The sequence below is a fragment of the Acinonyx jubatus genome, chromosome X, assembly GCF_027475565.1.
Source record: "Acinonyx jubatus isolate Ajub_Pintada_27869175 chromosome X, VMU_Ajub_asm_v1.0, whole genome shotgun sequence".
Classification (NCBI taxonomy): Eukaryota; Metazoa; Chordata; class Mammalia; order Carnivora; family Felidae; genus Acinonyx; species Acinonyx jubatus.
Genome location: NC_069389.1, coordinates 69,962,010 through 69,989,986, shown reverse-complemented (window position 1 = coordinate 69,989,986; position 27,977 = coordinate 69,962,010). Strand labels below are relative to the sequence as shown.

Sequence of the window (27,977 nt, the reverse complement as noted above, 5' to 3'; positions counted from 1 at the left end):
AAGAGGGAGAAAATGTACTTTTAAAAAGAAAGAGAAAGAAAGAGAGCTACAGAGATATGTGGGACTATAACACCAAATTCAACATTTGTGTCATTGGAGTCTCATGAAAGAAGAAAGAGGGTAAGACTGAAAGCTACTTAAAGAAAAAAAGGTTTGAAAACTTCCCATGTTTGTTAAAAGATAAAACAACATATTCAAGACACTGAGCCAATCCCAAACAGAATATATCCAAAGAAATCTTTACCAAGATACATCATAGTCAAACTTTAAAACTAATAACAAAGAAAAATATTGAGAAGATCCAGAAAACAACAACCTATTGTTTATTGGAGAAAATGTGTAATTTTTATTTATGTTATAATTAAACATATAGTGTAATATTAGTTTCAGGAGTAAAATTTTAATGATTCAGCACTTACATATAACACCCGGTGCACATAACAAGTGTCCTCCTTAGTACCCATCATCCATTTAGACCATCCCTCTACCCACCTCCTCTCCAGCAACCCTCAATTTATTCTCTATATTTAAGAGTCTCTTATGGTTTGCCTCCCTCTTGTTTTTTTTCTCTCCCCTAATTTCATCTGTTTTGTTTCTTAAACTCCACATGAGTAAAATTATATGGTATTTTCTTTCCCTGACTTATTTCACTTAGCATAATAAATTCTAGTTTCATCCATGTTGTTGCAAATGGCACAATGTAATTATTTTTGGTGGCTGAGTAATATTCCACTGTGTGTATATAGATTTATCTATATCTATGTCTACATCTATATCTATACCTATATATCTATATCTATCTATCTATATATCTGTCTGAATATATATCACAACTTCTTTATCCATTCATCAGTTGATGGACATTTGGGCTCTTTCCTTAATTTGGCTACTGTTGATGATGCCGCTATAAATATCTGGGTGCATGTGTCCCTTGTAATAAGTATTTTGGTATACTTTGAGTAAATACTTATTAGTGCAGTTGCTGGGTTGTAGGGTCGTTCCATTTTTCACTTTTTGAGGAACCTCCATTACTGTTTTCCATAGTGGCTGCATCCATTTGAAATCTCACCATAGTGTAAGAAGGTTTCCCTTTCCATGCAACCGAGCCATCATCTGTTATTTCCTGTGTTGTTAAATTTATCCATTCTGCTGGGTGTGAAGTATTATGTCATAGTGGTTTTTATTTGTATTTCCCTGATGATGACGAGTGATACTGAACACTTTTTCACGTATCTGTTCACCATCTGTATCTCTTCTTCTTCCTTGCCAATGTCTATTCATGTCTTCTACCCACTTCTTAACTGGATTATTTGTTTCTTGGGTGTTGAGTTTCATAAGTTCTTTATAAATTTTGGATACAATTTCTTTATCAGATGTGTCATTTGAAAATATCTTCTTCCATTCCAAAGTATGCCTTTTAAAAGTTTTGTTGATTCTTTCTTTCACTTTGCAGAAGCTTTTTATCTTGGTTAAGCTCCAATAGTTCATTTTTGCATTTCTTTCCCTTGCCTCTGGCGATGTGTCTGGTAAGAAGTTGCTAGGGGCAATGACAAAAAGTTGCTGCCTATAGTCCTCTAGGATTTTGATGGTTTACAGTCTCACATTTTGATCTTTCATCCATTTTGAACTTATTTTGTTTATGATGTAAGAAAGTTGTACAGTTTCATTCTTATGCATGCTGCTGTCCAGTTTTCCCAACACCATTTATTGAAGAGACTTTTTTTCCATTGGATATTCTTTCCTGCTTTGTATAAGATTAGTTGACCATACAGATGTGGGTATATTTCTGGGTTTTCCATTCTGTTTCATTGATATATGTGTTTGTTTTGTTGCCAGTACAATATGGTCTTGATGAGTACAGCTTTGTAATATAGCCTGATATCTGGAATTGTGATGTCTCACCTTTGCCTTTCTTATTTAAGATTGCTTTGGCTATTTGGGGTATTTTGTGGTTAAATACAAATGTTAAGATTGTTTGTTTTAGCTCTGTGAAAAATGCTGGTGGTATTTTTATAGGTATTGCATTAAATGTGTGGATTACCTTGGGTAGTATAGATATTTTAACAATATTTGTTCCTCCAATCCATGAGCATGGAAATCTTTTCCATTTCTTTCTGTCCTCTTTAAATTCTTTCATCAGTGTTCTATAGTTTCAGAGTACAACTTTTTTGCTCCTTGGTTATGTTTATTCCTAGGTATCATATGGGTTTTGTTGCAATATAAATGGGATTAATTCCTTGATTTCTCTTTCTGCTGCTTCATTATTGATGTATAAAATGTAACTGACTTATGGATATTGATTTTGTGACCTACAACTTTACTGAATTTGTGTATCAGTTCTAGCAATTTTCTGGTGGAGTCTTTCAGGTTTTCTACCTAGAGTATCATGTCATCTGCAAATGCTGAAAGTTTTACTTCTTCCTTGCCAATTTAGATGACTCATTTCTTTTTGTTGTCTTATTGCTGTGGTTAGGACTTCCAATATGCTGATAAATGACAGTGATGAGAGTGGACATCTTTGTCTTGTTCCTGATAATAGAGAAAAAGCTCTCCATTTCTCCACATTGAGGATGATATTATTTGTGGATATTTTGTATATGGCCTATATGATGTGGAGGTATGTTCCCTATGTCCCTGCTTTGTTGACAGCTTTTTTTTTTATCAAGAATGGACACTGTACATTCTCAAAATTTTTTCTCCATCTATTGAGAGCATCATATATTTCTTATCATTTCTGTTATTAATGTGCTGTATCACATTGATAGATTTGCAAATATTAAACCAACCTAGCAAAGCAGGAATAAATCCACCTTGATTGTGATGAATAATTCTATTTTTAATGGTTATTAATTTATTTTGAAAGACAGAGAGAGAGATGGAGAGTGTGGATGGAGGGGCATAGAGAGAGGAGAGGGATAATTCCAAGCAGGCTCTGCACTGTCAGCAGTGAGCCCTATGCAGGGTTCAGTCTCACAAACCATGAGATCATGACCTGAGCCAAAATGAAGGGTTGAATGCTTAAACAACTGAGACACCCAGGGCCCTCAGTAAATAATTCTTTTAATGTACTGTTGGATTTGATTTGCTACTATCTCATTCAGAATTATTGCATCCATGTTCATCAGGGATATAGGCCTGTAATTCTTTTTAGTGGGGTCTTTTTCTGGTTTGGGCATCAAGGTAATGCTGGTATCATAGAATGAGTTTGGAAGTTTTCCTTCCATTTCTATTTTTTGGAACAGTTTGAGAATAGGTATTAACTCTTCTTTAAATGCTTGTTATAATTATTCCCGGAGGCCATCTGTCCCTGGTTTTGTTTGTTGGGAGATTTTTTTTTTTATTACAGATTCAATATTTTGCTGGTTATTCATCTGTTCAAATTTTCTATTTGTTTTCCTGTTTCAGGTTAGTAGTTTATATGTTTCCAGGAATTTATTGATTTCTTCCAGATTGCTGACTTTGTTGTCATATAATTTTTCATAATACCTTATTTTTTAATTAAAATAAATATGCTTATTTATTTTTGAGCAAGATAGAGACAGAGACAGAGTGTGAGCAGGGTAGGGGAAAAGAGAGAGGGAGACACAGAATCTGAAGCAGGTTCAAGGCTCTGAGCTGACAGCATAGAGCTTGACACAGGGCTTGAACCCACAAACCATGAGATCATGACCTGAGCTGAAATCAGACCACTTAACTGACTGAGCCACCCAGGTGCCCCATAATACCCTCTTAAAAATGTTTATTATTTTTAGTGGGGTAGGGGCAGAGAGAGAAAATCCCAAGCAGGCTCTGTGCTATCAGTGCAGAGCTGGACACAGATCTCAATCTCACAAACCATGAGAGCATGACCTGAGCCAAGATTAAGAGTTGGATGCTTAACCGACTGAGTCACCCAGGTGCCCCTCGTAATATTCTCTTATAATTGATTGTATTTCTGTGGTGTTGCTTGTGATCTCTCCTTTCTCATTTGTGATTTTGACTTATTTCTTTTTCTTTTTGATAAGTCCAGCTATGGTTTTATCAATTTTATTAATTATTTCAAAGAATCAATTCCTAATTCCATTGATCAGTTCTACTGTTGTTTTCCTGCTTCTATACCATTTATTTCTGCTCTAATCTTTATTATTTACTTTCTTCTGATGGCTTTAGGCTTCATTTGCTATACCTTTTCTAGCTCCTTTTTAGGTATTAGGTTAGGCTGTGTAATTGAATTTTTTCTTGCTTCTTTATGTAGGCCTGTATTGCTATATACTCCCCTTTTAATACTACTTTTGCTGCATCCCTTATGTTTTGGACTTTCATGTTTTCATTTTCATTTGTTTCAAGTATTTTTTTGTTTCTTTTTTTTCATTTCCTGGTTAATCCATTCAGTTTTTAGTAGCATGTTCTTTAACTTACATGTATTTGTGGTCTTTCCAATTTTTTTTTCTTGCAGCTGACTTCAAGTTTCATAACGTTGTGGTCAGAAAATATACATGCTATGATCTCAGTATTTTTGTCCTTATTGAGGTCAGATTTATGACCCAGTATTAGACCTATTCTGGAGAATATTCCATGTTCACTCAAAAAGAATGTGTATTCTATTGCTTTAGGGTGCAATGTTCTGAATATATCTGTTAAGTCCATCTGTTCCTGTATGTCATTCAAATCCATTGTTTTCTTGTTGGTTTTCTGCTTAGATGATCTGTCCATTGCTGCAAGTTGAATGTTAGGATCACCTACTATTATTGTATTATCAATGAATTTATTTATGTTTGTTTCTAATTCTTTATATATCTGGGGGTTCCCAAGTTGTGGGTATGAATACTTACAATTGTTAGATCTTCTTGTTGGATAGAACACTTTATTATGACATAGTGCCCTTATTCATCTCTTGTTACAGACTTTGGTTTAAAATCTAGTTTGTCTGATATAAGTATGGCTACTCTGGCTTTCCTTTTACATTCATTAGGGTAATAAATATTTCTTCATCCTGTCACTTTCAATCTTCCAGCATCTTTAGTTCTAAAATGAGTCTCTTGTAGGCAGCACATAGATGGGCCAGGTTTTTTAATATACATTCTGATTCCCTATGCATTTTGATTTAGGCTTTTAGTTCATTTACATTCACAGTGATTATTGATAGATATCAACTTAATGCCATTACATTAGCTGTTAATTCATTGTTTCTGGAGAGTTTCTCCATTCCACTTTGTCACTTTTGGTCTTTCTTTCCCACTCAAAGAATCTCTTTTAATATTTCTTGCAGAGTTGGGCTTTTTAAAACATTTTTTAAAGTTTATTAATTTATTTTTGAGAGAGAGAGAGAGAGAGAGAGAGAGAACAAGAGGGGAACGGGCAGAGAGAGAGGGAATTCCAAGTATACTCTGTGACACAGCATGGAGACCAACATGGGGCTCAATTTCATGAAATATAAGAGCATTACCTGAGCTGAAACCAGGAGGTGGACGCTTAACTGACTGATCCACCCAGGTGCCCTGTTTCATGGATGCTTTAATGGTCACTAACTCTTTCAGCTTTTGTTTGCCTGGGAAAATATTGATCTTTCCTTCTATTCTGAAGGACAGCCTCACTGGATAAAATATTCTTGGCTGCATATTTTTCCTATTCAACAAGTTGAATATATCATGCTACTACTTTCTGACCTGCCAAGTTTCTGTGGAAAGGTCTGCTGCTAATCTTATTTGTCTTCCCATGTAAGTTAGGGATTTATTTTCCCTTCCTGCTTTTAGGATTTTTTTTTATTTCTGTATTTTGCAAATTGTACTATGATATGTCTTGGTGTTGTACTTCTTTTTGTTGATTTTGATGGGAGTTCTCTGTGCCTCCTGGATTTGGATATCTGTTTCTTTTCCCAGATTAGGGGAGTTTTCAGCTATACTTTGCTCCAACAAAACTTCTGCTCCCTTTTCCCTCTCTTCTTTTGGGACTCCTGTGTTACAGTTGTTATTACAGTTTATGCACTTGTTGAGTTCCTAAGTCTACATTCGTGATCCAATATTTTTCTTTTCCTCTTCTTTTCAGCATCATTATTTTCAATAATTTTATCTTCTATATAATATATTCATTCCTTTCTTCTTCCATCTTTGTGTTTATTATATTCAGTCAGTTGTCAATCTTATTTATAGCAGTTTTTCAATTTCAACTTAATTAGTTTTTAGTTCCTTTATCTCTGTGGTAAGGGACTCTCTAGTGTCTTCTATGCTTTTCTAAAGCTCAGTTAGCATCCTTAGGATTGTTGTCCTAAATTCTGGATCAGCCATATATTACTTATATATGTAAGTACATATATTTCAAAAATAGATCCATGGTCATGACTTTTTCTTCCTCTTTTGGGGGGGGGGATGAATTTCTCTGTCTTGGATTTTTGTCTAGTTCTCTGTCTTCTTCTGTGTGTTAGGAAAGCCTCGTATGTTTTTTACTATTAAGAATAATGGCTTTATGAAGAAGGGAGCTTATACTGTCCAAGGCCTGGGACTTCATGAAGTATTCTGGTGTATGTTGCATCACTCTATTGCTATGTTTTGGCTCCTCTTTCCCTCAAGTCAGTTCTCTACAGAATTTCCCCTTGCCTGCAGTGGGATGTGTTTGGATCTTGTTCAGAGTATGGAGAATTCTAACTAGATGTGCTCCAGGTGCTTGTTAAAAGAGGCATGATCCTATTTTCATTAAAGGTGAGGATTTTAAGCACTCTACAATCAGTTGACTTGGTGCATGAGGGGGGTTTGTGCTTGTCTTCTGGAGAAGAGGCCCACTGCTCTCTTTCTCAGGCACACTTACCCTAGTAAAGAAACACTCGCAGCACACAGGGAGGTGGAGCATGGTGTAAGTGAATCAGGCCTCCACAGTTTGTGCTATTCTCACTGATATCAGTCGTGCTGATAGGCAGGGGAGAAAAATGTTGCCAGCTCTCTCCCTCATAAATGGAGAGGGTAATTCATGCCCACCGTGCCTTACAGAAGAGTGACAATCGCCCCTTGTGTGTCCCAGGTGTCCCTCATATCCCTGCCTTCACCCTGTGTCTGGCCATCTGCCTTCCCAGCAAAACAGTGGATTTGTGTTTTATCTCAGGCACATCAGCTGAGTTTGAAGCCCAAATTTAGGCACCCAGCTCAGTGTGGACCTGAACTGGTCTTGTGGAGTAGGGTCTCACTACACTGGGCCTGGTGCGTTTGTTCCTGAAGGGCATTTGCACCGACACTTGGGAGCTTTGAATGTAAAGTGCAGCAAAAAGTGTGAATCCAGGTTAGCCACCTTCAGCAGATGTCCTTGCCACTTTGCCAAAGAATACAATAGTGTAACTTAGCCTGCCGGCTCTTTTGTCCCCTGAGAGATAATGCCTCCTCTCCCAGATGCACTCCAAGAAGTGGAAACTGTCTCCCAGTATACCCCAGGGGATCCTCAGATTTTGTTCTCTGCTCCTGGGCCTCTGCCCTCCTTTTCCCTAGGAGCGCTGTTGCATCCATGGGGCTCAATGATGACCATGGCATGGGCTTCTAAAAGTCCAGTTCTTAAGCTCTGTTCGTTGTTAAAGCTCACCATAATCAGCCCCTCTTGTTTTCTCTGTCAGTGGTTTGGGGGAAGTGTTTTCCTTGTGCAATCCTTTCAGCACTGCTCTATTTCCCTCTCTCTCCCCTCTCTCTGTGATTAAGGATCCCTCTCCTCTACAGAACCCAAGATCCTTTTCACCCCCAAATCCCATCTTCACACCTCCTAACTTCCATGATGCAGCCTATTGTCTCCCTCTAGTTGTGCAGTTTGTTCTCTTAGTCCTCAGATCAATTTCTTGGTTGTTCAGAATGATTTGATACTTATCTAGTTGTGTTCAAGGGACAAGGCAGGCATATGATCCTCCTACTACTCTGTCATCTTAACTCCACCCCATTTGAAGGAAAAGCAATTTAAAGAGGAAGGGATTTCTAATAAAAATCCACGGAGGCCAGAAGAAAATGGTACATTTTTCTAGTGCTGAAAAAAATAACTATCAACCAGAATTATGTATCTGGTGAAAATATTCTTAGAAATGAAGAGGAAATGAAGATATTCTCAGATGAAGGACAACTAAGAGAACTGGTTGTCAGCCAACTTTTTCTAAAATAATGGCTAAAGAAAAAATGGCTAAAGAAACCTCTTAACTGAAAGAAACTAAGAGAAAAAATTGAATATTAGAAAGAAATGAACATAAAGAGTAAACAAATAAGTAAATATTTATGAAACACTTAAAACTAAATGGAAGTAAAATTAGATCATATCAAAATTTGTGGACCTCAGCTAAAGCAGTACTGAAAGAAAATGTTATAGCATTACATGTTTATCTTATAAATGAGAAAAGTGGTAAAATAAATGATTTAATCTCCCACCTTTAGAAAATAAAAAAATGAGTAACAAACTAAAACCAAAGTAAGCAGAAAAAGACATAAAAATAAAGGTAAGGACAGAAATGAATGAAAGTATAAATAGAAGAACAATAAATAAAATTAAAGAAACAATAGCTGATTCTTTGAAAAGATCAATAAAATTTGAAAGGCTCTAGCTAGAATGATAAAGACCAAAAAAGACACAAATTACCAATATCAGTACTTAAAAGGAAATATTACCACAGTTACCACAGATATAAAATAATAAAAAGGAATAGTATGAACAATACTAAACACATAAATTAAAGAAGTTGAATGACATGGGCCAACCCCTCAAAAAGCACAAAGTATTCAAACTTGCCTAATAGGAAAAATAGTCTGAGTAACTATTAAAGGAATTAAACTCAGAACTTACCCCTCCCCCCGCAAATGAAATAACAGCACACAGATGGCTTCTTGGGCAACTCTACAAGGAATTTTGAGAAGAATTAACAGCAATTCTACATAATTTATTCCAGAAAATAAAAGAAAGGGAAACACTTCTCATTTTTTTATGAAACAAATGTTACTCTGATACTAAATATGAAGTCATTACAAAACCCAGACTGCAGACCAATACCTCCTGAGCATAGATGAAAAATTCCTAACAAAATTAGCAAACCAAATCCAACAATATATAAAAAGAATTAGACACTATGATCAAGTGTGATTTATTCCAGGTATGTAAGATTGTTTTTACATTGGAAAATCACCCAATGTATTTCACCATATCAACAGGCTAAAAATGAAAAATCATATGATCACAAAAACATATGTAGAAGATGTATTTGACAAAATCCAACACCCATTCATGAAAAAATAAAAAAAACTCTCAGCAAGTGACCATAAAGATAAATTACCTCAACTTGATAAAGAGTATCTACAAAGAAGTCTACAAAGAACATCAAGCATAATGTTGATAAACTGAATGCTTTCCTGTTAAAATCAGGAACAAGTCTGGGATGCCTGGGTGGCTCAGTCAGTTAAGCATCTTATTCTGGATTTTGACTCAGGTCATGATCTCATGTTTCATGGGATCCAGCCCCACGTCTGGCCCTGCACTGTCCCAGTGCTTGGAATTCTCTGTTTCCTTCTCTCTGTCCTTCCTCTACTCATGCACATTCTCTCTCTCTCTCTCTCTCTCTCTCCCTCTCTCTCTCTAAAAAATATATACATACACATTTAAGAAAATCAGTAACAAGTCAAAGATGTCCACTTCCACCACTAATATCCAATGTAGTACTGAAAATCTTGGCCATCAAAAGGTAAAAAAAAAAAAGGAGATAAAAATCATACAAATAAAAAAGGCAGAAATAAAACTGTTTTTATCTTCAGATAACATGGCCTGATTGTCTATGCAGAAAATTCCCAGGATTAAAACAAACCAAAAATGTTTTTGAGGTAATGCGTGGGGCTATGTATGATGCCAAGATACAAGATCAACATATAAAAATCAACAGTATTTCTATATACTAAGAAAGAGGTAGTGTGAAAACTGAATTTGAAAATCCAAAACCATTTATAAGTGTAAAAATAATGAAATACGTATGTATAAGTTTAACAAATCTTGTATAGGACTTATATGCCAAAAGCTAAATTTGCTGATGAAAGACATCAAATAAAATGAAAATAAATAGAATGATGTACTGTGTTGATGGACTGAAAAAGTCAAAATAGCAAAAATGTCAAATTTCCCTCAAATTACTCGGTAGGTTTAATGCAATTCTTACCAAATTCCAGCAAGGATTTTTATGGACTTAAAGTAGCTTTTATAAAATATATTAGAAAGGCACAGGCTTTAGAAGATCCATAACAATTTTGAAGAATAAAATAGGAGGAATTATTTTGATATTAAATCTTATTATGGAGATTTAATAGTTAAGTTCATGGTATTGGCAGAAAGATAGATACATAGATAAATAAAACTGAATAAAGAACCCAGAAATAACCCTAGGCAAGCACAGATTTCTGATTTTTGACAAAAGTGCAAAAAAATATCAATAGAGGAAAATAGCCTTTTCACCAAATGGTGCTGGAGCAGAAAAACAAAAGTATCGATCTGAGATCATGATCATAAGTGTAAAAGGTATAACAATAAAACTTATAGAAGATAACACAGGAGAAAATCTTCAGGACCTGAGGCTAGGCAAAGAGATTGCAGACTTGATTGCTGTGTATAAGACCTTGCTAAGAGAATATAAAGACAAGTAACAGAATGGGAGAAATATTTGCAAACCACATATTTGACAAAGGACTTGAATCTAGAATATATAAAGAACTCTCAAAATTCAACAATATGAAAACAAGAAAAACAATTAGAAAATAGGGATTAAGACATGAAGAGACATTTCAACAAAGAGGATATACAGACAAAGGGTTCAATATCACTAGCCATTAGAGAATGCAAATTAAAATCACAATGATATCATTAGACACACCTATGAGAAAAGCTAATTAAAAACAAAAGACAGCACAAAATTCTGGCAAGCATGTGGAAAACTTGGACCACTCATATGTTGCTTGTGGGAATATAAAAATGGTCCAGCCACTCTGAGAGACAATTTGGCAGTTTGTTGTAAACTATACACACACTTACCATACGACCCAGAAATTGCACTTTAGGACATTTGTCCCAGAGAAATAAAAGTTATTAATATAACTTTTATGTAATCATAAAAACATGTACACACATGTACATAGTAGCTTTATTAATCATATGCAAAAACTGAAACAAGATGTCCTACAATACATTAATGGTTACACAACCACTCAGCAACAAAAAGGAAAAACTATTGACACATGAAAAAATTTGGATAAATATTAATGGAATTAAGATGAGTGAAATAAAAGGTAATCTCAAAAAGTCACATATTCTATGATTCCATTTTTAGAACATTCTTATCATAATGGAATTATAGAGATGGAAAACAGCTTACTGGTTCTCAGAAGCTAGGGATCATGGGGGTGGGGTAGACGATAAGGGTACAGCAGAAGAAAACCCTGTAGTGATGGAATATGTACAGATTTGTGTGGGTGGTTATACAAATCTATACATGTGATAAAATTCCACAGAAAGACACACACATATACACCAAAGAGTGTGTGTAAAACTGGTGAAATTTGAATAAGGTCTTTGGTTATACAAATGTAAATTTTATGACTTTCGTATTATACTAATGTTGTAAAAGACATTGCCATTGGGAGAAACTGGCTGAAACATAAGATTTTTCTGTATTCTTTTTGCTTATTACTGTCATTTGACAATTGTTTCTAAATTAAAAAAAAAAAATAAATGAAGTAATTCAAAGAAGATTTCCAAGCTTTGCACAGTGGCAGCATCATAGCCAATAAGGTTTGTCCAAGGCATGATTATTGCTAAAAGAAAATTTCCAGTGAGATATGTCCCTTGTTCCTCTCATTTATATTTAGAATCACTGAACAGCATAAAATGAATAAAACTATATATTTCACTTTCCTTTACGTATTTTAGCTTCATCATAAAGTTTATTTGTAACGAGTTTTGAATTTTACTTGACCCAATACATTTGCCTCTCATTCAAAATAATATAATACTCAGAAGATATATTTTTCATTTTAACCAGAATCAACAATAATTTCCAAACACCTAAATAGTATCACTTGGTCTGAAAGTTTTCATTCAGTATCTAACATTCTCTCAGGAATAAAGAGAGAAAAGCATTTGATTGAATAGAGAATATTTACATTATTAGAGTGTCAATATATAGCCCCAATCCTCCTCTAAACTGAAATTATTCCATTTTCATAAAAACAAATGTGATATTCTAGATGAGATATACTTTAGGTTCTGATGATCAAAGGAAGTTAAAATTATTAGCTTTTCATCTATAGCCTGTGGACTGATTTAAAATGTAATGTTTCAGTGGACTCAAGTCTTGGGCAAGATGATAAATTTATTGTCCCACTGTTTCTATAGAATTCCAGTTTTGATCACCAGTGATTCTTGCACATGTAAATTTTTCAATAAATACATTAAATATGAAATACAAAATATGAAAACCTCTATTCCTGCTAGTGGTTTGGGAGACCAGTGTCTGTCATGGGCAGAGGATCTTGCTTTGTGCCTTTGCTTCCACATGGGCTAACTACAGTGAATAGTCACAACTGCTCAGAACTGACTGTTAAAGGAATCTCAGAACTGACTTAAAAATCTCATAACATAATATTATAACATGCAACTGATTTGCTCAATTTGTTTGACAAATCTATGGAAAAATAAAATCAAAGGCTTCACTTGTCTGATCAGTCAGTTTAGTCAAAATGTTTGAGTCAAAACCAAAGTACCAACTTTGGTAAGTTATTTTGGACACAGTATAAATGGGCACCACTGCCAGAAAAGCCCAGATCATAGAGTTGGAAATGTCTGCGTGTGAAAATTCAAGGAGAAATGCAAATTAGTGAGATATGTATTACATTGTCACCCAATTTTACAAAGCACAGAAAGAGGTGGGCTACATGAAGTTTACTCTAATGGTATTCTTTTCATTTTTCTGAAATTTCGACATAATAGCAAAGCTGGCATTTTATAATTTCCATAGCTATAAATCATTTTTAAATCATGATGATATTACTCAAAACAGATGTGAAAACATATGTCTGCCATTGCTGTATAAACCGCTTACTTGTCATATTCTATAAATGTTAAATCTTCTACTTTAACTTCATTTCCTTTTATTAACTCAAATATATTGAAGAAAATATATTTTATCTTATTATCACATGTATAACTGGTAAATTTGACATCAAAAATCTCAATTAAAAGAGAGCTTTCCACCATAAACTGGGTGCAGTTTAATATGCCACTCCTTTCTATTAATGTCCTCATCAGAATGTGTGACAAACCCATTTGATTGAAATGAGTAAAACTTCCATTCAGAAACACCAGTATATACCACTGTGTATTTTATGAAAATCAGTTACTGTATATCTGTACTACTGCTCCAGCTGATTTTTCATAAGACACAGTAGTGTGTACTCGAGCACTGCAGCACACAGGCCAGTCCTAAATGCCATTTTCACTTATGGGGATCACAGTTCCAATAGAATCATATATCTTATACAGCTTCAGATTTTCCTAGAAAAGTTACTTTGCTACCACGCTGTCCTGCAAATAGTCATGAATGGGGGTAAAGAGGAACAAATTGTTACTGGGTTAAGAATGAGACTTCATCTTTAACTAGAATTTCATTACTTATGTAAGAGTTTGGGTTTTTAAATATACTGACACTGACTTCTTCCATTCTGACAAGTATTTGGAAATCAATCATTTACATCTTGGAGTCCCGGGGGTATAGCCTTTCAGCGTTTGGATAGGAAATGACTAAACATGTGGCAAGGAAACCAACCATGGATCAATGAAATTAAAATTTCATTCCAAATTCTAACTAAAGTGTCCATCTATATAATTAGGAAGCAAGTTCAGTCTAGACAAGAAAGAGAAATTTCTCCATTAACTCTTCAGCTCATGGAATCTTTTTTCTATATATTGAGTATCTTTAGTAGAGTTAGAAAAAATACTTCCTATATTGAAGTACAAACAGACCATTTGATGATCTGATAAGTTACCTGTTGGTTTAAGGTCTTTAGCTTACTGTTACTGTTTAACTCATGATGACAGCCACAATGTATAGCCTATAACCTATGCCAATATGTTTTCTTTTTCTTTTACCTTTTAGTCTTCCAATGCTGTACTCAGTTTTCATATCAAGATAGCATACCTTTGAAATTTTTACTCTCCCAATCTTCATTAACCTCATATCCTATGAAAAAACTGTTTTGTGTGTTCTACCACAACTATCTCCTCCCCAAACCCAACAGGCCTTACCTGGTCAGAGTCAGGCCCCTGAGCACTGTCAACATCACAGAATTGTAACAACTTCAACCCAGGCATCTGAAGCCCAGTAGCAAGTGAATGAAGATTCAGAAGATGGCAGCATAGGAGATCGCTGGGCTCACTTCATTCTGCTGATCACTTAGATTCCACCCTCATCGGAATAAATAACCCAGAAAACTGCCAGAAGACCAGCAGAATGGACTCTCCAGAGCCAAATGCAGAGAAGAGGCCCAGGGAAGAGGGTAAGAAGGGCAGAGAGGTGGTGCATGCTACGAGGAATGGCGGGAGGGGCCTTGAGTGGTGGAGGAGCAGTCCACCCAGCAAGGCAGATACCCTGAAGTCTGGCTTGCAAAAGCAGAGGGGCCGGACTCCATGAATTCTGACAGTCAGCGGGACATAACATCTGGAATGTTAAAAGACAACTGCTCTGCTCTCAAAGAGAAGGGAGGGCAAGAGGACACTGTGAGGGAGAGTGGTTGAGACCTGGAAGGACAGAGCTCAGTGGGGGAACAAGGCGCAGGAAAGCACCATTTCTCTCTCTCATTCCCCAGCCAAAATTCCAAAGGGAACCATTTCCCATCACTGAACTTGTTTGCATCCTGCAAATGCTCAATGCTGTGCTTCTGTGGATCCATCCCTCAACAGGCCTGCCTCCCTCCAGGTGCTTCAGGGCCCCTCCTGCAGGGGGCCACTGACAGCAAAGCTAACAAAGCCTGCCCCTCCCACCCCTGTGCACTTTGTGGATCCACCCTAATACACTCTTGGCCAGATCCCATTGAAGCAGCACCACAAGCCTGACAGTGTTGTAGCAGCTGTGGACAAGGGCCACACCACTCCACAGTGAGTCCTGCTCCTGGGAGAGGGGACGATAAGGTACACACCAGTCTGACTGTGGCCCAAGCAGTGGGTTGGGGGCAGACATTGGGTCTGACTGTGGCCCTGCCCACCAACACAAGTTACTCCAGACAGCACAGGGTAAGTGCCCTAGAGTTTGGAGCCACCACAAGGACTACCCAAAATGATGAAATGGAAGAAATCTCCTCAAAAGAAGCTCCAGGAAGTAGCGACAGCTAACGAATTGATCAAAAACGATTTAAGCAATATAACAAGAATTTAGAATAATAGTCATAAAATTAATCGCTGGTCTTGAAAAAAGCATAGAGGACAGAAGAGAATCTATTGCTACAGAGATCAAGGGACAAAGAAATAGTCATGAGAAGCAAAAAGTGTTATAAATGAGGTGCAAAATAAACTGGAGGCACCATAGCATGGATTGAAGAAGCAGAGGAAGGAATAGGTGAATTAGAAGATAAAATTATGGAAAAAGAGGAAGCTGACAAAAAGATAAAAAAATCCAGGAGTATGAGGGGAGAATTAGAGAACTAAGTGATGCACTAAAGAGAAATAGTCTACGCATAATTGGTATTCCAGAGGAGGAAAAGAGAGGGAAAGGTGCTGAAGGTGTACTTGAACAAATCAGAGCTGAGAACTTCCCTTACCTGGGGAAGGAAAAGGCACTGAAATCAAAGAAGCAAAGAGAACTCCCTTCAGACATAACTTGAATAGATCTGCACAACATATCATAGGGAAACTGGCAAAATACAAGGATAAAGAGAGAATTCTAAAAGCACCTAGGAAAAATGGACCCTAACATACAAAGGTAGATACATAAGGGTAGTAGCAAACATATATAGTGAAACTTGGCAGGACAGAAAGGAATGGCACATCTTCAATGTGATGAACAGAAAAAAACATGTAGCTGAGAATCTGTTGAGAATATGTAGCCAGCAAGTCTGTCATTCAGAATAGAAGAGAAAAAGGTTTTCCCAAACAAACAAAAAATTAAGGAATTCATCACCACTAAACCAGCCCTACAAGAGATCCTAAGGGGGACTCTGTGAGTGAAATGTTTCAAGGACCACAAAGTGCCAGAGACATAACTAGAAGCATGAAACCCACAGACTTCAAAATGACTCTAAACCCATGTCTTTCTATAATAACGCTGAATGTGAATGGACTAAATGCTACAACCAAAAGACATAGGGTATCAGAATGGATAAATAAACAAGACCCATCTATTTGCTGTCTACAAGAGACTCATTTTCGACCTGAGGACACCTTCAGATTGAGAGTGAGGGGATGGAGAACTATTTATCATGCCACTGGAAGTCAAAAGAAAGCTGGAGTAGCCATACTTATATCAGAAAAAACTAGACTTTAAATTAAAGGCTGTAACAAGAGATGAAGAAGAGCATTATATAATAATTACAGGGTGTATCCATCAGGAAGAGCTAACAATTATAAATGTCAATGCGCCAAATACAGGAGCGCCCAAATATATAAAACAATTACGCACAAACATAAGCAACTTTATTGATAAGAATGTGGTGATTGTAGGGGACTTTTTAACACTCCACGTACAGAAATGGATAGATCATCTAGACACACAGTCAATAAAGAAAAAAGGGCCCTGAATGATACATTGGATCAGATGGACTTGACAGATATATTTAGAACTCTGCATCCCAAAGCAAGAGATTATACTTTCTTCTCGAGTGCACATGCAACATTCTCCAAGATAGATCACATACTGGGTCACAAAACAGCCCTTCATAAGTATACAAGAATTGAAATCATACCATGCATACTTTCAGACCACAATGCTATGAAGCTTGAAATCAACCACAGGAAAAAGTCTGGAAAAACTCCAAAAGCATGGAGGTTAAAGAACACCCTACTAAAGAATGAATGGGTCAACCAGGCAATTAGAGAAGAAATTTAAAAATATATGGAAACAAATGAACATGAAAATACAGCAATCCAAATGCTTTAGGACGCAGTGAAAGAAGTCTGAGAGGAAAATACATTGCAATCCAGGCCTATCTCAAGAAACAAGAAAAAACCCAAACACAAACACCTAATAACATCCCAGTATATTTTTTTTATACAGTATAAAAAACTGTAGAGCAGATCAATGAAACCGAGAGTTGTTTTTTTGAAAAAATAAACAAAATTGATAAACCTCTAGCCAGGCTTCTCAAAAAGAAAAGGGAGATGACCCAAATAGATAAAATCATGAATGAAAATGGAATTATTACAATCAATCCCTCAGAAATACAAACCATTATCAGGGAATACTATGAAAAATTATATGCCAACAAACTGGACAACGTGGAAGAAATGGCCAAATTCCTAAGCACCCACACACTTCCAAAACTCAAACAGGAAGAAATAAAAAACTTGAACAGACCCATAACCAGCAAAGAAATCGAATCAGTTATCAAACATCTCCCAACAAAAAAGAGTCCAGGACCAGATGGCTTCCCAGGGGAATTCTACCAGACATTTAAAGCAGAGATAATACACATCCTTCTCAAGCTGTTCCAAAATATAGAAAGGGAAGGAAAATTTCCAGACTCATTCTATGAATCTAGCATTACTTTAATTCCTAAGCTAGACAGAGACCCAGCCAAAAAAGAGAACTACAGGCCAATATCCCTGATGAATATGGATGCAAAAATTCTCAATAAGATACTAGCAAATAGAATTCAACAGCATATAAAAAGAATTATTCACCATGATCAAGTGGGATTCATTCCTGGGCTGCAGGGATGGTTCAACATTCACAAATCAATCAACGTGATACATCACATTAATCAAAGAAAAGAACCATATGACCCTGTCAATTGATGCAGAAAAGCATTTGACAAAATTCAGCATCCTTTCTTAATAAAAACCCTCGAGAAAGTCGGGATGGAAGAAACATACTTAAACATCATCAAAGCCATTTATGCAAAGCCCACAGCTAATATGATCCCTAATGGGGAAAAACTGAGAGCTTTCTCCCTGAGATCAGGAACACGACAGGGATGTCCACTCTCACGGCTGTTGTTTAACAGAGTGTTGGAAGTGCTAGTATCAGCAATCAGACAACAAAAGGAAATAAAAGGCATCAAAACTAGTAATGATGAAATCAAGCTTTCACTTTTTGCAGATGACATGATATTATATACGGAAAACCCAATAGACTCCACCAAAAGTCTGCTAGAACTGATACATGAATTCAGCAAAGTCGCAGGATACAAAATCAATGTACAGAAATCAGTTGCATTCTTATATACTAACAATGAAGCAACAGAAAGACAAATAAAGAAACTGATCCCATTCACAATTGCACCAAGAAGCATAAAATACCTAGAAATAAACCTGACCAAAGATGTAAAAGATCTGCGTCCTGAAAACTATAGAAAACTTATGAATGAAATTGAAGAAGATACAAAGAAATAGAAAAACACTCCGTGCTCATGGATTGGAAGAATAAATATTGTTAAAATGTTAACACTGCCCAAAGAAATGAACACATTCAAATGCAATCCCAGTCAAAGTTGCACCAGCAGTCTTCTCAAAGCTAGAACAAGCAATCCTAAAGTTTGTATTCAACCACAAAAGACCCCAACTAGCTAAAGTGATATTGAAGAAGAATACCACAGCAGGAGGGATCAAAATCTGAGACTTGAGCTTCTACTACACAGCTGTAATCATCAAGACAGCATGGTATTGGCACAAAAGAAGACACATAGATCGATGGAATAGAATAGAAACCCCAGAACTAGACCCACAAAAGTATGTCCAACTAGTCTTTGACAAAGCAGGAAAAGAATATCCAATGGAAAAAAGACAGTCTCTTCACAAATGGTTCTGGGAGAACTGGACAGCAACATGCAGAAGGATGAAACTAGACCCCTTTCTTACACCATTCACAAAAATAAACTCAAAATGGATAAAGGACCTGAATGTGAGACAGGAAACTATCAAAGCCCTAGAGAAGAAAGCAGGAAAAAAATCCTCTCTGACCTGAGCCGCAGCAATTTCTTACTCAGCACATCTCCAAACGCAAGGGAATTAAAAGCAAAAATGAACTATTGGGACCTCATCAAGATAGAAAGCTTCTGCACTGCAAAGGAAACAATCAACAAAACTAAAAGCCATGGGAATGGGAAAAGATATTTGCAAATGACATATCGGACAAAGGGCTAGTTTCCAAAACCTATAAAGAACTCACCAAACTCCACACCCGAAAACAAGTAATCCAGTGAAGAGATGGGCAGAAGAATGAACGGAAATTTTTCTAAAGAAGACATCCAGATGGCCAACAGGCACATGAAAAGAAGCTCAACGTCACTCCTCATCAGAGAAATACAAATCAAACCACACTGAGTTACCACCTCATGCCAGTCAGAGTGGCTAAAATGAACTATTCAGGAGACTATAGATGCTGGAGTGGATGTGGAGAAATGGGAACCCTCTTGCACTGTTGGTGGGTATGCAAACTGGTGCAGCCACTCTGGAAAACAGTGTGGAAGTTCCTCAGAAAATTAAAAATAGACCTACCCTATGACCCAGCAATAGCACTGCTAGGAATTTACCCAAGGGATACAGGAGTACTGATGCATAGGGGCACTTGTACCCCAATGTTTATAGCAGCACTCTCAACAATAGCCAAATTGTGGAAAAAGCTGAAATGTCCATTAAGTGATGAATGGATAAAGAAATTGTGGTTTATATACACAATGGAATACGACGTGCAATGAGAAAGAATGAAATCTGGCCATTTGTAGCAATGTGGATGGAACTGGAGAGTGTTATGTTAAGTGAAATAAGTCATACAGAGAAAGACAGATACCATATGTTTTCACTCTCATGTGGATGTTAAGAAACTTAACATAAGACCATGGGGGAGGGGAAGGGCGAAAAAGTTACAGATAGGGAAGGGTGCAAACCATAAGAGACTCTTAAAAACTGAGAATAAACTGAGGGTTGATGGGGGCTTGGAGGGAAGGGAAGGTGTGTGATAGGTATTGAGGACAGCACCTGTTGGGGTGAGTACTGAGTGCTGTATGGAAACCAATTTGACAATAAATTTCATATTAAAAAAAAGAAAAAGAAAAAAGTGGATACTATGGAGATATACATGTATCTCAGTGGATCAAAAGCTAGATTGGCATCATATCTATCTGCATTCCAGATAAATACTTTGCTGGAGTAACTTGTTAAGCTTTCATTTGAAATGCCCATATTAGCATATATTTTAAAAACCTCTTTTCATAATTGAGGGGAATATTTCTTCTCCATGGCAGCAACTCAGTTTTTCAAACATAACTATCAAATGGTGAGTTACTTAAACGTTGATAACAAAGTGAATATGTAATAAAAAGAGAGTCAGATGTCTCTGATCAGGCATAATAAAAGGGCTTAAAGTAAAATCTCCAGCCACAGGCACAGAAAAACTTTAGGCTGACATGTAATTTAGAACATCAAATAAACAAGTCTCCGGTAAACATAATTTTTTTTACTACTATAGTAATTTATGCAAAGACAGTATAAATCTATTTTGTTCAGGAAATATGGATGCAGTATACAGTACTGGGATGTTAATTCAGTTACTATCTAATATTTATATGTCAACCACATAAGCAAAAATTATTTTACCTTTATTATCCCTTTTGATGGTGGGTCCATTATCCTGATCAACAATAAGTTTTTCTCTGTTGTTGGGCATCATGACTATAAAGAAAAGATATAACTGAGTAATATTTTTGCAAAGTACCCAAAAGAAAGGCATAAAAGTATTACATAAATAGCTATTTTACTCCGATAAGTAGTAACATGAATTGTATACACCTCTACTTCTGAAACAGTGGAGAAATTTGGTCTGATGATTATATAAATTAAAAATTGATAAGGTGCTTTAATCATGTGAATTTTTAGAGTGGAATTAATATATGGCACATATATAATTGCCCACATATTTTCTTTAAATCATTTTAAATATTTCCTCTTTTAAAATACATATGTAAATTAGCTATTTACCTGATTAATTAATAATATATTTCCCAAAGTATTTCTGGAAAGAATTTATCACTTAATTTCGTGAGTTTAAAATAATTATGCATTTAACTCACCTTATAAAGTTTTTGCAAATATATACAGCAAAATTAAAAGGTGAAGTCTAACTTTCTGGTAATTATTATAAATGCTCCTTCACAAAATATTTTTATTGAAAGAGAAATACATGCCAATTTTCATACTTGATCATTTAATTCATTTTTGTTATATTTTATTAAAATATCATAATGTTCTATAAATAAAATATGGTCACTATAAATGAAACATCATTAAATATTTGTATTCATTTAGAGACAATCTCACTATCATGTCTGTACAACTGGGAATGTGCTTAGATAGCCTAATTACTGCCAGTGCAATAAGAAATGTTTTACGTGGTTAATACATTTTTAAGAATACTACATTGATTTGAAAATATTTGATTTTACTTCTAAGTGTAAGATATCATTCTCTTACAATGTATCTATCACAAAATATATTTCCTTATTTGCTTTGCTTTTAGACAGCACTCAATAATCTTTTTTTTCTCTCCCACCTCTCATCAATACAAAGATTATCCTGACAGAATAATGTGTGTTTTGGTTTATTGATTCATCAATGGTCTTATGGCTATATCTGCTTGCCTTGCTCAGTCTCCCTTGAATCAGTTGCACAATGTTGTAATAATCAGGTGGTCTGTGTCCAAAAGCTGTGACAAAGTAAAGCTAGAAGATCTGTCACCTCTTCCAGGAATTAAATTTACTTCCTTAGGGTCACTAGCTGCAAGTTCTAGCTCAGTGGTTCGTAACTCTGGCTGCATATTACAATCTGATGAAGAGATACTGAAAATAAAAACAAAACGCTGCTGCCATGCTTTATTCCAGACTAGGTAAATCAGACTCTGAGCATGTAGTCTGATCATCCAGATTTGTAAATGCTCCACAGAATTTGCAATTATAATGGGGAGCCTGATTTGAGATTCATTGGACATACTATGAGCCATAAACAATGTGTAATATTGACAGGCTAAGTGAGACTTGCATGAATTTCCACAAGGGAGAAATCATATTCATCCTTCCCTAACACAAATTTGGAACCTAACACCTCCACTAATCCCTCAAATTACTCTTCTCCCCCTCACCCCCCACCAAAACATTATTTTGAAGAGGCTTAAAGCAATCACTATTACCATGTGTAAAAATTTAGAGTTTACATAATGAACATCCATATAGAGTAAGGCTAAAAGAAAAGCAGAAATAATTTTTCCTAAATGAAATGGATATTTAGGAAATTGGATTGTGTAGGTACATAAGATTAACAAATATTTTACCTAACTCAATTGGTTCATAATTATTATATACTAAAGGAGAATTTGTTACAATATGGTAACATCTGTATACCTGAGTAAAATCAGACATCAAGGGATGATAAACAATCAAGGTAAAGCCACACAGAGAAAAATAGTGTTTGTCCCTCACATTCCCTTAGCACTTTAAGTCTCTGAAGTGTTTTTCCACATATTATTTCATTTTATCTCACAAAAATCCAGTGCCTTAGGCAAGGAAGTAATTATTTCTATTTATTGGGTAAAGAAATTCATAATGGTTAAGTTACATACCCAAGTTACATTCTCATAGCTAGTCACCACTGGAACTATGGCTATATTCAAGTCTCCCATATGCCACATCACTGACAATAACACTATAGTATTTCTGTAATAGTATCTCTGGTGTAAGACTTGTGAGATAATAAAAAAATAAAGGGAAAGGCATGTTAAATACTTGTGATCTAAATTATTGAGATTGTAGCAAATTATATATTGATTCACTTTTTAATCATTCTAAATGATCAACTGTTTAAAATATATTTTATCTTTCATTATTCAAAGGATGCTGTGAATGTAGCAAGTATATTGTATGACATAAACTGTTATATATCAACATACTGAACTAGCATATACTCTACAAAAATCCCATCATATTGTTCCCCTGGAATCCAGTGACACAGTAAATAAAGGCCCTTTCTGAGAAGAAACTTATAACACCTTAAGTTTCATTTTGTTGTTCATATTGCTTCAGCAATAAAAAAAAGGCCACTTCAAAAAGCCATTTTTTAGGGAGGCATCAGCTCCCCAGCTTCTTTCCCCACTTTCTATTGACTAATGACGAATTTCCTGAAAGAATTTCTTTAAATTCCTTGTTTTGGGCAAGATACTTACCCGTCCTCTCTGAATGGTGATCTATCTGAGAAGGAGAACTGGACACACTGCTGCTGGGGTGGGAGGAAATTTGACTCCCAGGACAATGATTATCTTCCAGAGAGGGAACAGGAGAAGGACTCTCTGGGATCTGTTCCTGACACAAAAGGAGACACAAAAGGAAATATCATCTGTGCACCAAGTTTTTCATGTTGGTTGAGTCCATGACATTTGAAATGTTGACCTGTCCCTTATCCCAAAAGCAGGCATGTTCATGATACCTGGTATTTAACATGTAATTTTAGACAAATACATATTTTTCTTGCAAAATTAATGAGATATTATGAGAATTTAATAAGAGAGGGTGAAAGCAATAAGCATGATGCTGATATATGTTAGAGGTTTAAGAAAAGTTAATTTCCATTTCCTTTCTTAAGAAATACATTAAAATTTTACCTTGATATTTCCCTATGAACCTATTCACTGTATCATTTATGTAATAGCCAAGATTGGCATTTTAATGATGATTTTATTAATATAATGGTATGTCAGAATAAAATATGTAATAATGAAAAAAAGAAATACATTCTATATTATTAACATAGGTGTGCAGTGAAGAATATTGTTATTGTAAACGTTTATGTTTATATAAAGTATATACCAAGCATGGAGGGTGATCCCCCTCTCTAAGATATCCCTAAGGTAAACACTTGAAAACCTGGGAATAAAAATCACAAATAGTGGCATCTGGTACACGTTGAGTCTTTCCGCACAAATAAAAATTACAGAAACAGTATACACCTCCTCTATCAGACCTTAGAAATTTATTTTGAATTCTCCCAGCAAAATGGTTTGGTAATCACAGTACACAATGATGGTTTTGCAAACTAAAACTGAGACCTATGAATATCAATTGCTTAGTATTGTTTAGACATTTATAGTTTTGAATAATGAATTTGAATAAAAATAAAATATTTATTTTACATAGCTCCTCAGTAACTGTTAATAGTCCTCAAGACTTTTATGATTATGAATATTGCTATAAATCTCTGAAGTTATTCATTATGTTTATACATCACAACTTGATGAATAAATCTGACAATCATTCATTTAATTTGATCACTAAAATAACCAAATTGCTGTTTTATGCATTTATGCAATAAATGTGAATGGGTAATAGACATGCTGGGACAGAGAATGTCTGTTCTATAAAATATTTAATTCATCCTTAATAAATTTCTTAATTGTTCTAATTATCTATAATTACAACATCAGTATTCAAATCATAATAATGTTAAAAATTAATTTGTCAAATATGTGCTTATACATTTTCACATTGATTTTGCCTGAGAGGTTTAAATTTATAAATTCTCTAGATAAAACTGCTGTTTGTTTAAATACAAAAGTAAATAGCATGAGAGTTAAAGCTTATTATTTCATTAGTAGAAGTTAACATTTTGCAGTGTCTTTCATTGTGGCAGGCAGAATAATGGCCCCCTAAATATCCCCTCCACAACCTAATGACCAAGACCTGTAAATATATTACCTCACATGGTAAATGGATTTTTCAGACGTGACTGAGAATCTTGAGATAAATCACACTTGGAGGCATAAAAGGAAGGTCAAAGGCAGATATTATGGGAGAATAATCAGAGAGATGCAACATTTCTGGCTTTGAAGATGGATGAAAAGAACCATGAGCCAAGAAATGTGGGTGCATTCTAGAAGTTGGAAAAGTCAAGGAAACAGATTCTTCCCTGGAAGCTACAGAAAGAAATGCAGCCCTGCCAACACCTTGATTTTAGCTTAGTGATATCCATGTTAGATATCTGACCTATAGAACTACAAGAAAATTAATTTGCATTGTTTCAAGCCACAAAATTTGTCATATTTTGTTACAGCAGCAATGAAACACTAATATGGTCATCAATGTAGTAGGTTCACTTTTTACATGGTGTTTTATATTATTGTCTAGCAAATAATTAACATTTGATAATTTTAGTAAAATGAATAGTAGACTTTGAGTATATTAGCTGCAGTACTATATCTTAATTAAATACTGATAATTATAATGTTATCAGACCTCAAAAACAATGTTTTAAGACAGAATTATACATTTCATTTATAATTACTATACAGATAAATACCTAGTTGTAACACTATATATACAGGACAAAATAGAAAGAAACATATAAACAAAGCAGGATAAAATAATCAACTTTTTCCCCCAAATAATTATACTTATATTCTGCAGTAATGGTATGAGGATAAGCAGCAAGATATATATAGCCCTTGTACCACATTGTTTTATTTTCTGAAAAGACTAGCAGTTCATTAGTTGTGAAATTCAAACTAAACTGTCATGATTAAAAGCATATTCTTTGAATACTATATGTACACAGACACACACCAATGCAAGGGTTTTTTTTTTAATGTTTATTCATTTTTTGAGAGAGAGAAAGAGAGAGAGAGAGACAGAGCAAAAGTGGGAGAGGGGCAAAGAGAGAGGGAAACACAGAACCTGAAGCAGGCTCCAGGCTCTGAGCTGTTAGCACAGAGTCTGACACAGAGCTTAAACTCATGAACCATGAGATCATGACCTGAAGTCGGACACTTAACTGATTGAGCCACCCAGATGCTCCACCAATGCAAGGGTTTTTATATATAAGGTCAAAATTATTTCTCTGCCTTTTACTGTTGTATAGCCCCAATGATTCTTTCTCAAAATATATGTATAAAATGTAGAACATTCAGTATTTGTCTTTGATTGTAACATTGGAAATTTGCTAAAAAATATATGTAATTCAATGAACTACATTTAAGTTTCATGGGCATCTGAATGAATGGATAGGAACAAATTACAGCATTTATATGGGGCAAAAATGGAACTGAACAAACAAAATCACTCTATGGTGGCAAACAGGAATCATACACACAGTAAAATATGCTGCCATAATAAAAATAGAAAAATATTAAGTGATTCATAAAATCGATGGTTTGGAGAAGCAAGAGAATCCAATTCACAGTGGTACTTGCTCTTGTCCACTCTGCCTAATAGAAAATGAAAGCTTACTTTGATTAAAAAAAAAATTGAAAGGGCATCTACATGAATATAAAATGCTATGAAAATGAGAAAAAATACAATCCTATAAAGGTGGACCCCCAAATGTTTATTTTTTTAATTAATTTATTATTGAGACAGAGAGAGAGAGAGAGAGAGCAGAAGCATAGGTGGGGTAGGGTCAGAGAGAGTGGGGGAGAGAGAGAGAGAGAGAGAGAGAGAGAGAGAATCCCAAGCAGCTCTGCACTGTCAGCATGGAGCCTGATGCAGGGCTGGAGCTCACAAACTATGAGATTGAGAGTCCTGACGTTTAACCTACTGAGCCACCCAGATGCCTCCCCCACAAATGTTTAAAATTAGCAAATGATCAAATAACATGAACTCAAGTAACTTTCTATTCAACTCCTTCTTTGACATTTTCAACATCATATTAGGTAAAACAATAAACTAACTTTGAAAACTTGATTTAGAGTGACTAACATTTTGCATGAAGTTTTATTTCTGCTTTAAGATTTTATAGTCTGCACTTTCCAAATTCAGTCAACGTTCAGTTCATTGTTATTGTTTCCCTAAGGTATCGCAGAGATCAGACTTTTTTTCACCATATAAACTGTATTAGATAAGTTTAGTGCCTTATATTGATTAAGAGTTAGGTGGAGTTAAAATGTGTGTGTGTGTGTGTGTGTGTGTGTGTGTGTGTGTGTAGCTGGGAATGTTTAATTTCTCTTAAAATAATTAATAGTTCTATGAACAATTTCTTTTCTGCAAGTAAACAGATCCATTTTTCATTCCTGTAATCAGTATGCATCTATTTAGCTACTTAACTGCAGTGTGCTTTGGCTCATTAGGTGGCTACTGTTGTGTCTCAGCCTAGTTAAAAGTTCACAGCAAGTTAATCTGTTTTATTACAAATGAGAACGCAAGTGATAGATAATGTCCTCATCATTTGCCAAATACAGGGTTAACAGTGTTTGCAACAAATAAATAAGGACATTTAAAAGGAAAATTGCATCTCCAAAATCCCAATCCTTTTTAGTCATTGATGACTTAATTTTATTTGCATTTATGACTTTTACAAGCCTGTTACTCCACGTATTTCATTTGGGCCCTTCACCTATTTCATTTGTTTTCATTTGGAAAACAGCTGTAGCTCTTCTGAAACACTACAAGTCTTCTCCAGATTCAAAGTAGCAGAGGAGAGACATTTCCAAAATTGATACATACTTACCCAATCAATTCCCCAAATCAAAGGCTATTAGTAAAATCATCTGCAATAATAATTCAGATTCTAGCATAGATGTGCATAGTTCAAGGATTATTCCTAAAAATTAAAAAAATATATAGAAAATGCTATTTACTAGTACATATTATACCCTCTTACATCATACTCTTCCCGTTTTGGGGTGGTTTATATCACAAATGGTCAAAGGAGATGTTCTTCATATTGAATCATTTGAAAGTATAAAAAGCAGGGTCAATATTCAGTTTTATACAAGGTGTAACACTAAGTTTGGTTTAGGATGTAGTTTATTGGCACTAAATTATCAACTCTGCTCATTTTCATGT

General features: G+C 35.3%; 1 protein-coding gene and 1 non-coding gene across 2 annotated transcripts in view; one reads left to right on the top strand and one right to left on the bottom strand.

The window, feature by feature from the left end:
• DACH2 (dachshund family transcription factor 2) overlaps window positions 1-27,977 on the bottom strand; it is a 775,171-nt gene that overhangs the window by 85,472 nt on the left and 661,722 nt on the right. The window contains exons 7-8 of the mRNA XM_053201428.1: window positions 23,372-23,507; window positions 20,758-20,832 (exon numbers count right to left, since the gene is read on the bottom strand). Coding sequence (XP_053057403.1) covers window positions 20,758-20,832; window positions 23,372-23,507 — 211 coding nt within the window. The remainder of the gene's footprint in view (window positions 1-20,757; window positions 20,833-23,371; window positions 23,508-27,977) is intronic.
• LOC113597458 (U4 spliceosomal RNA) lies at window positions 11,715-11,848 on the top strand. Its single transcript, XR_003418222.1, has one exon. It is a non-coding gene; the product is annotated as a U4 spliceosomal RNA (small nuclear RNA).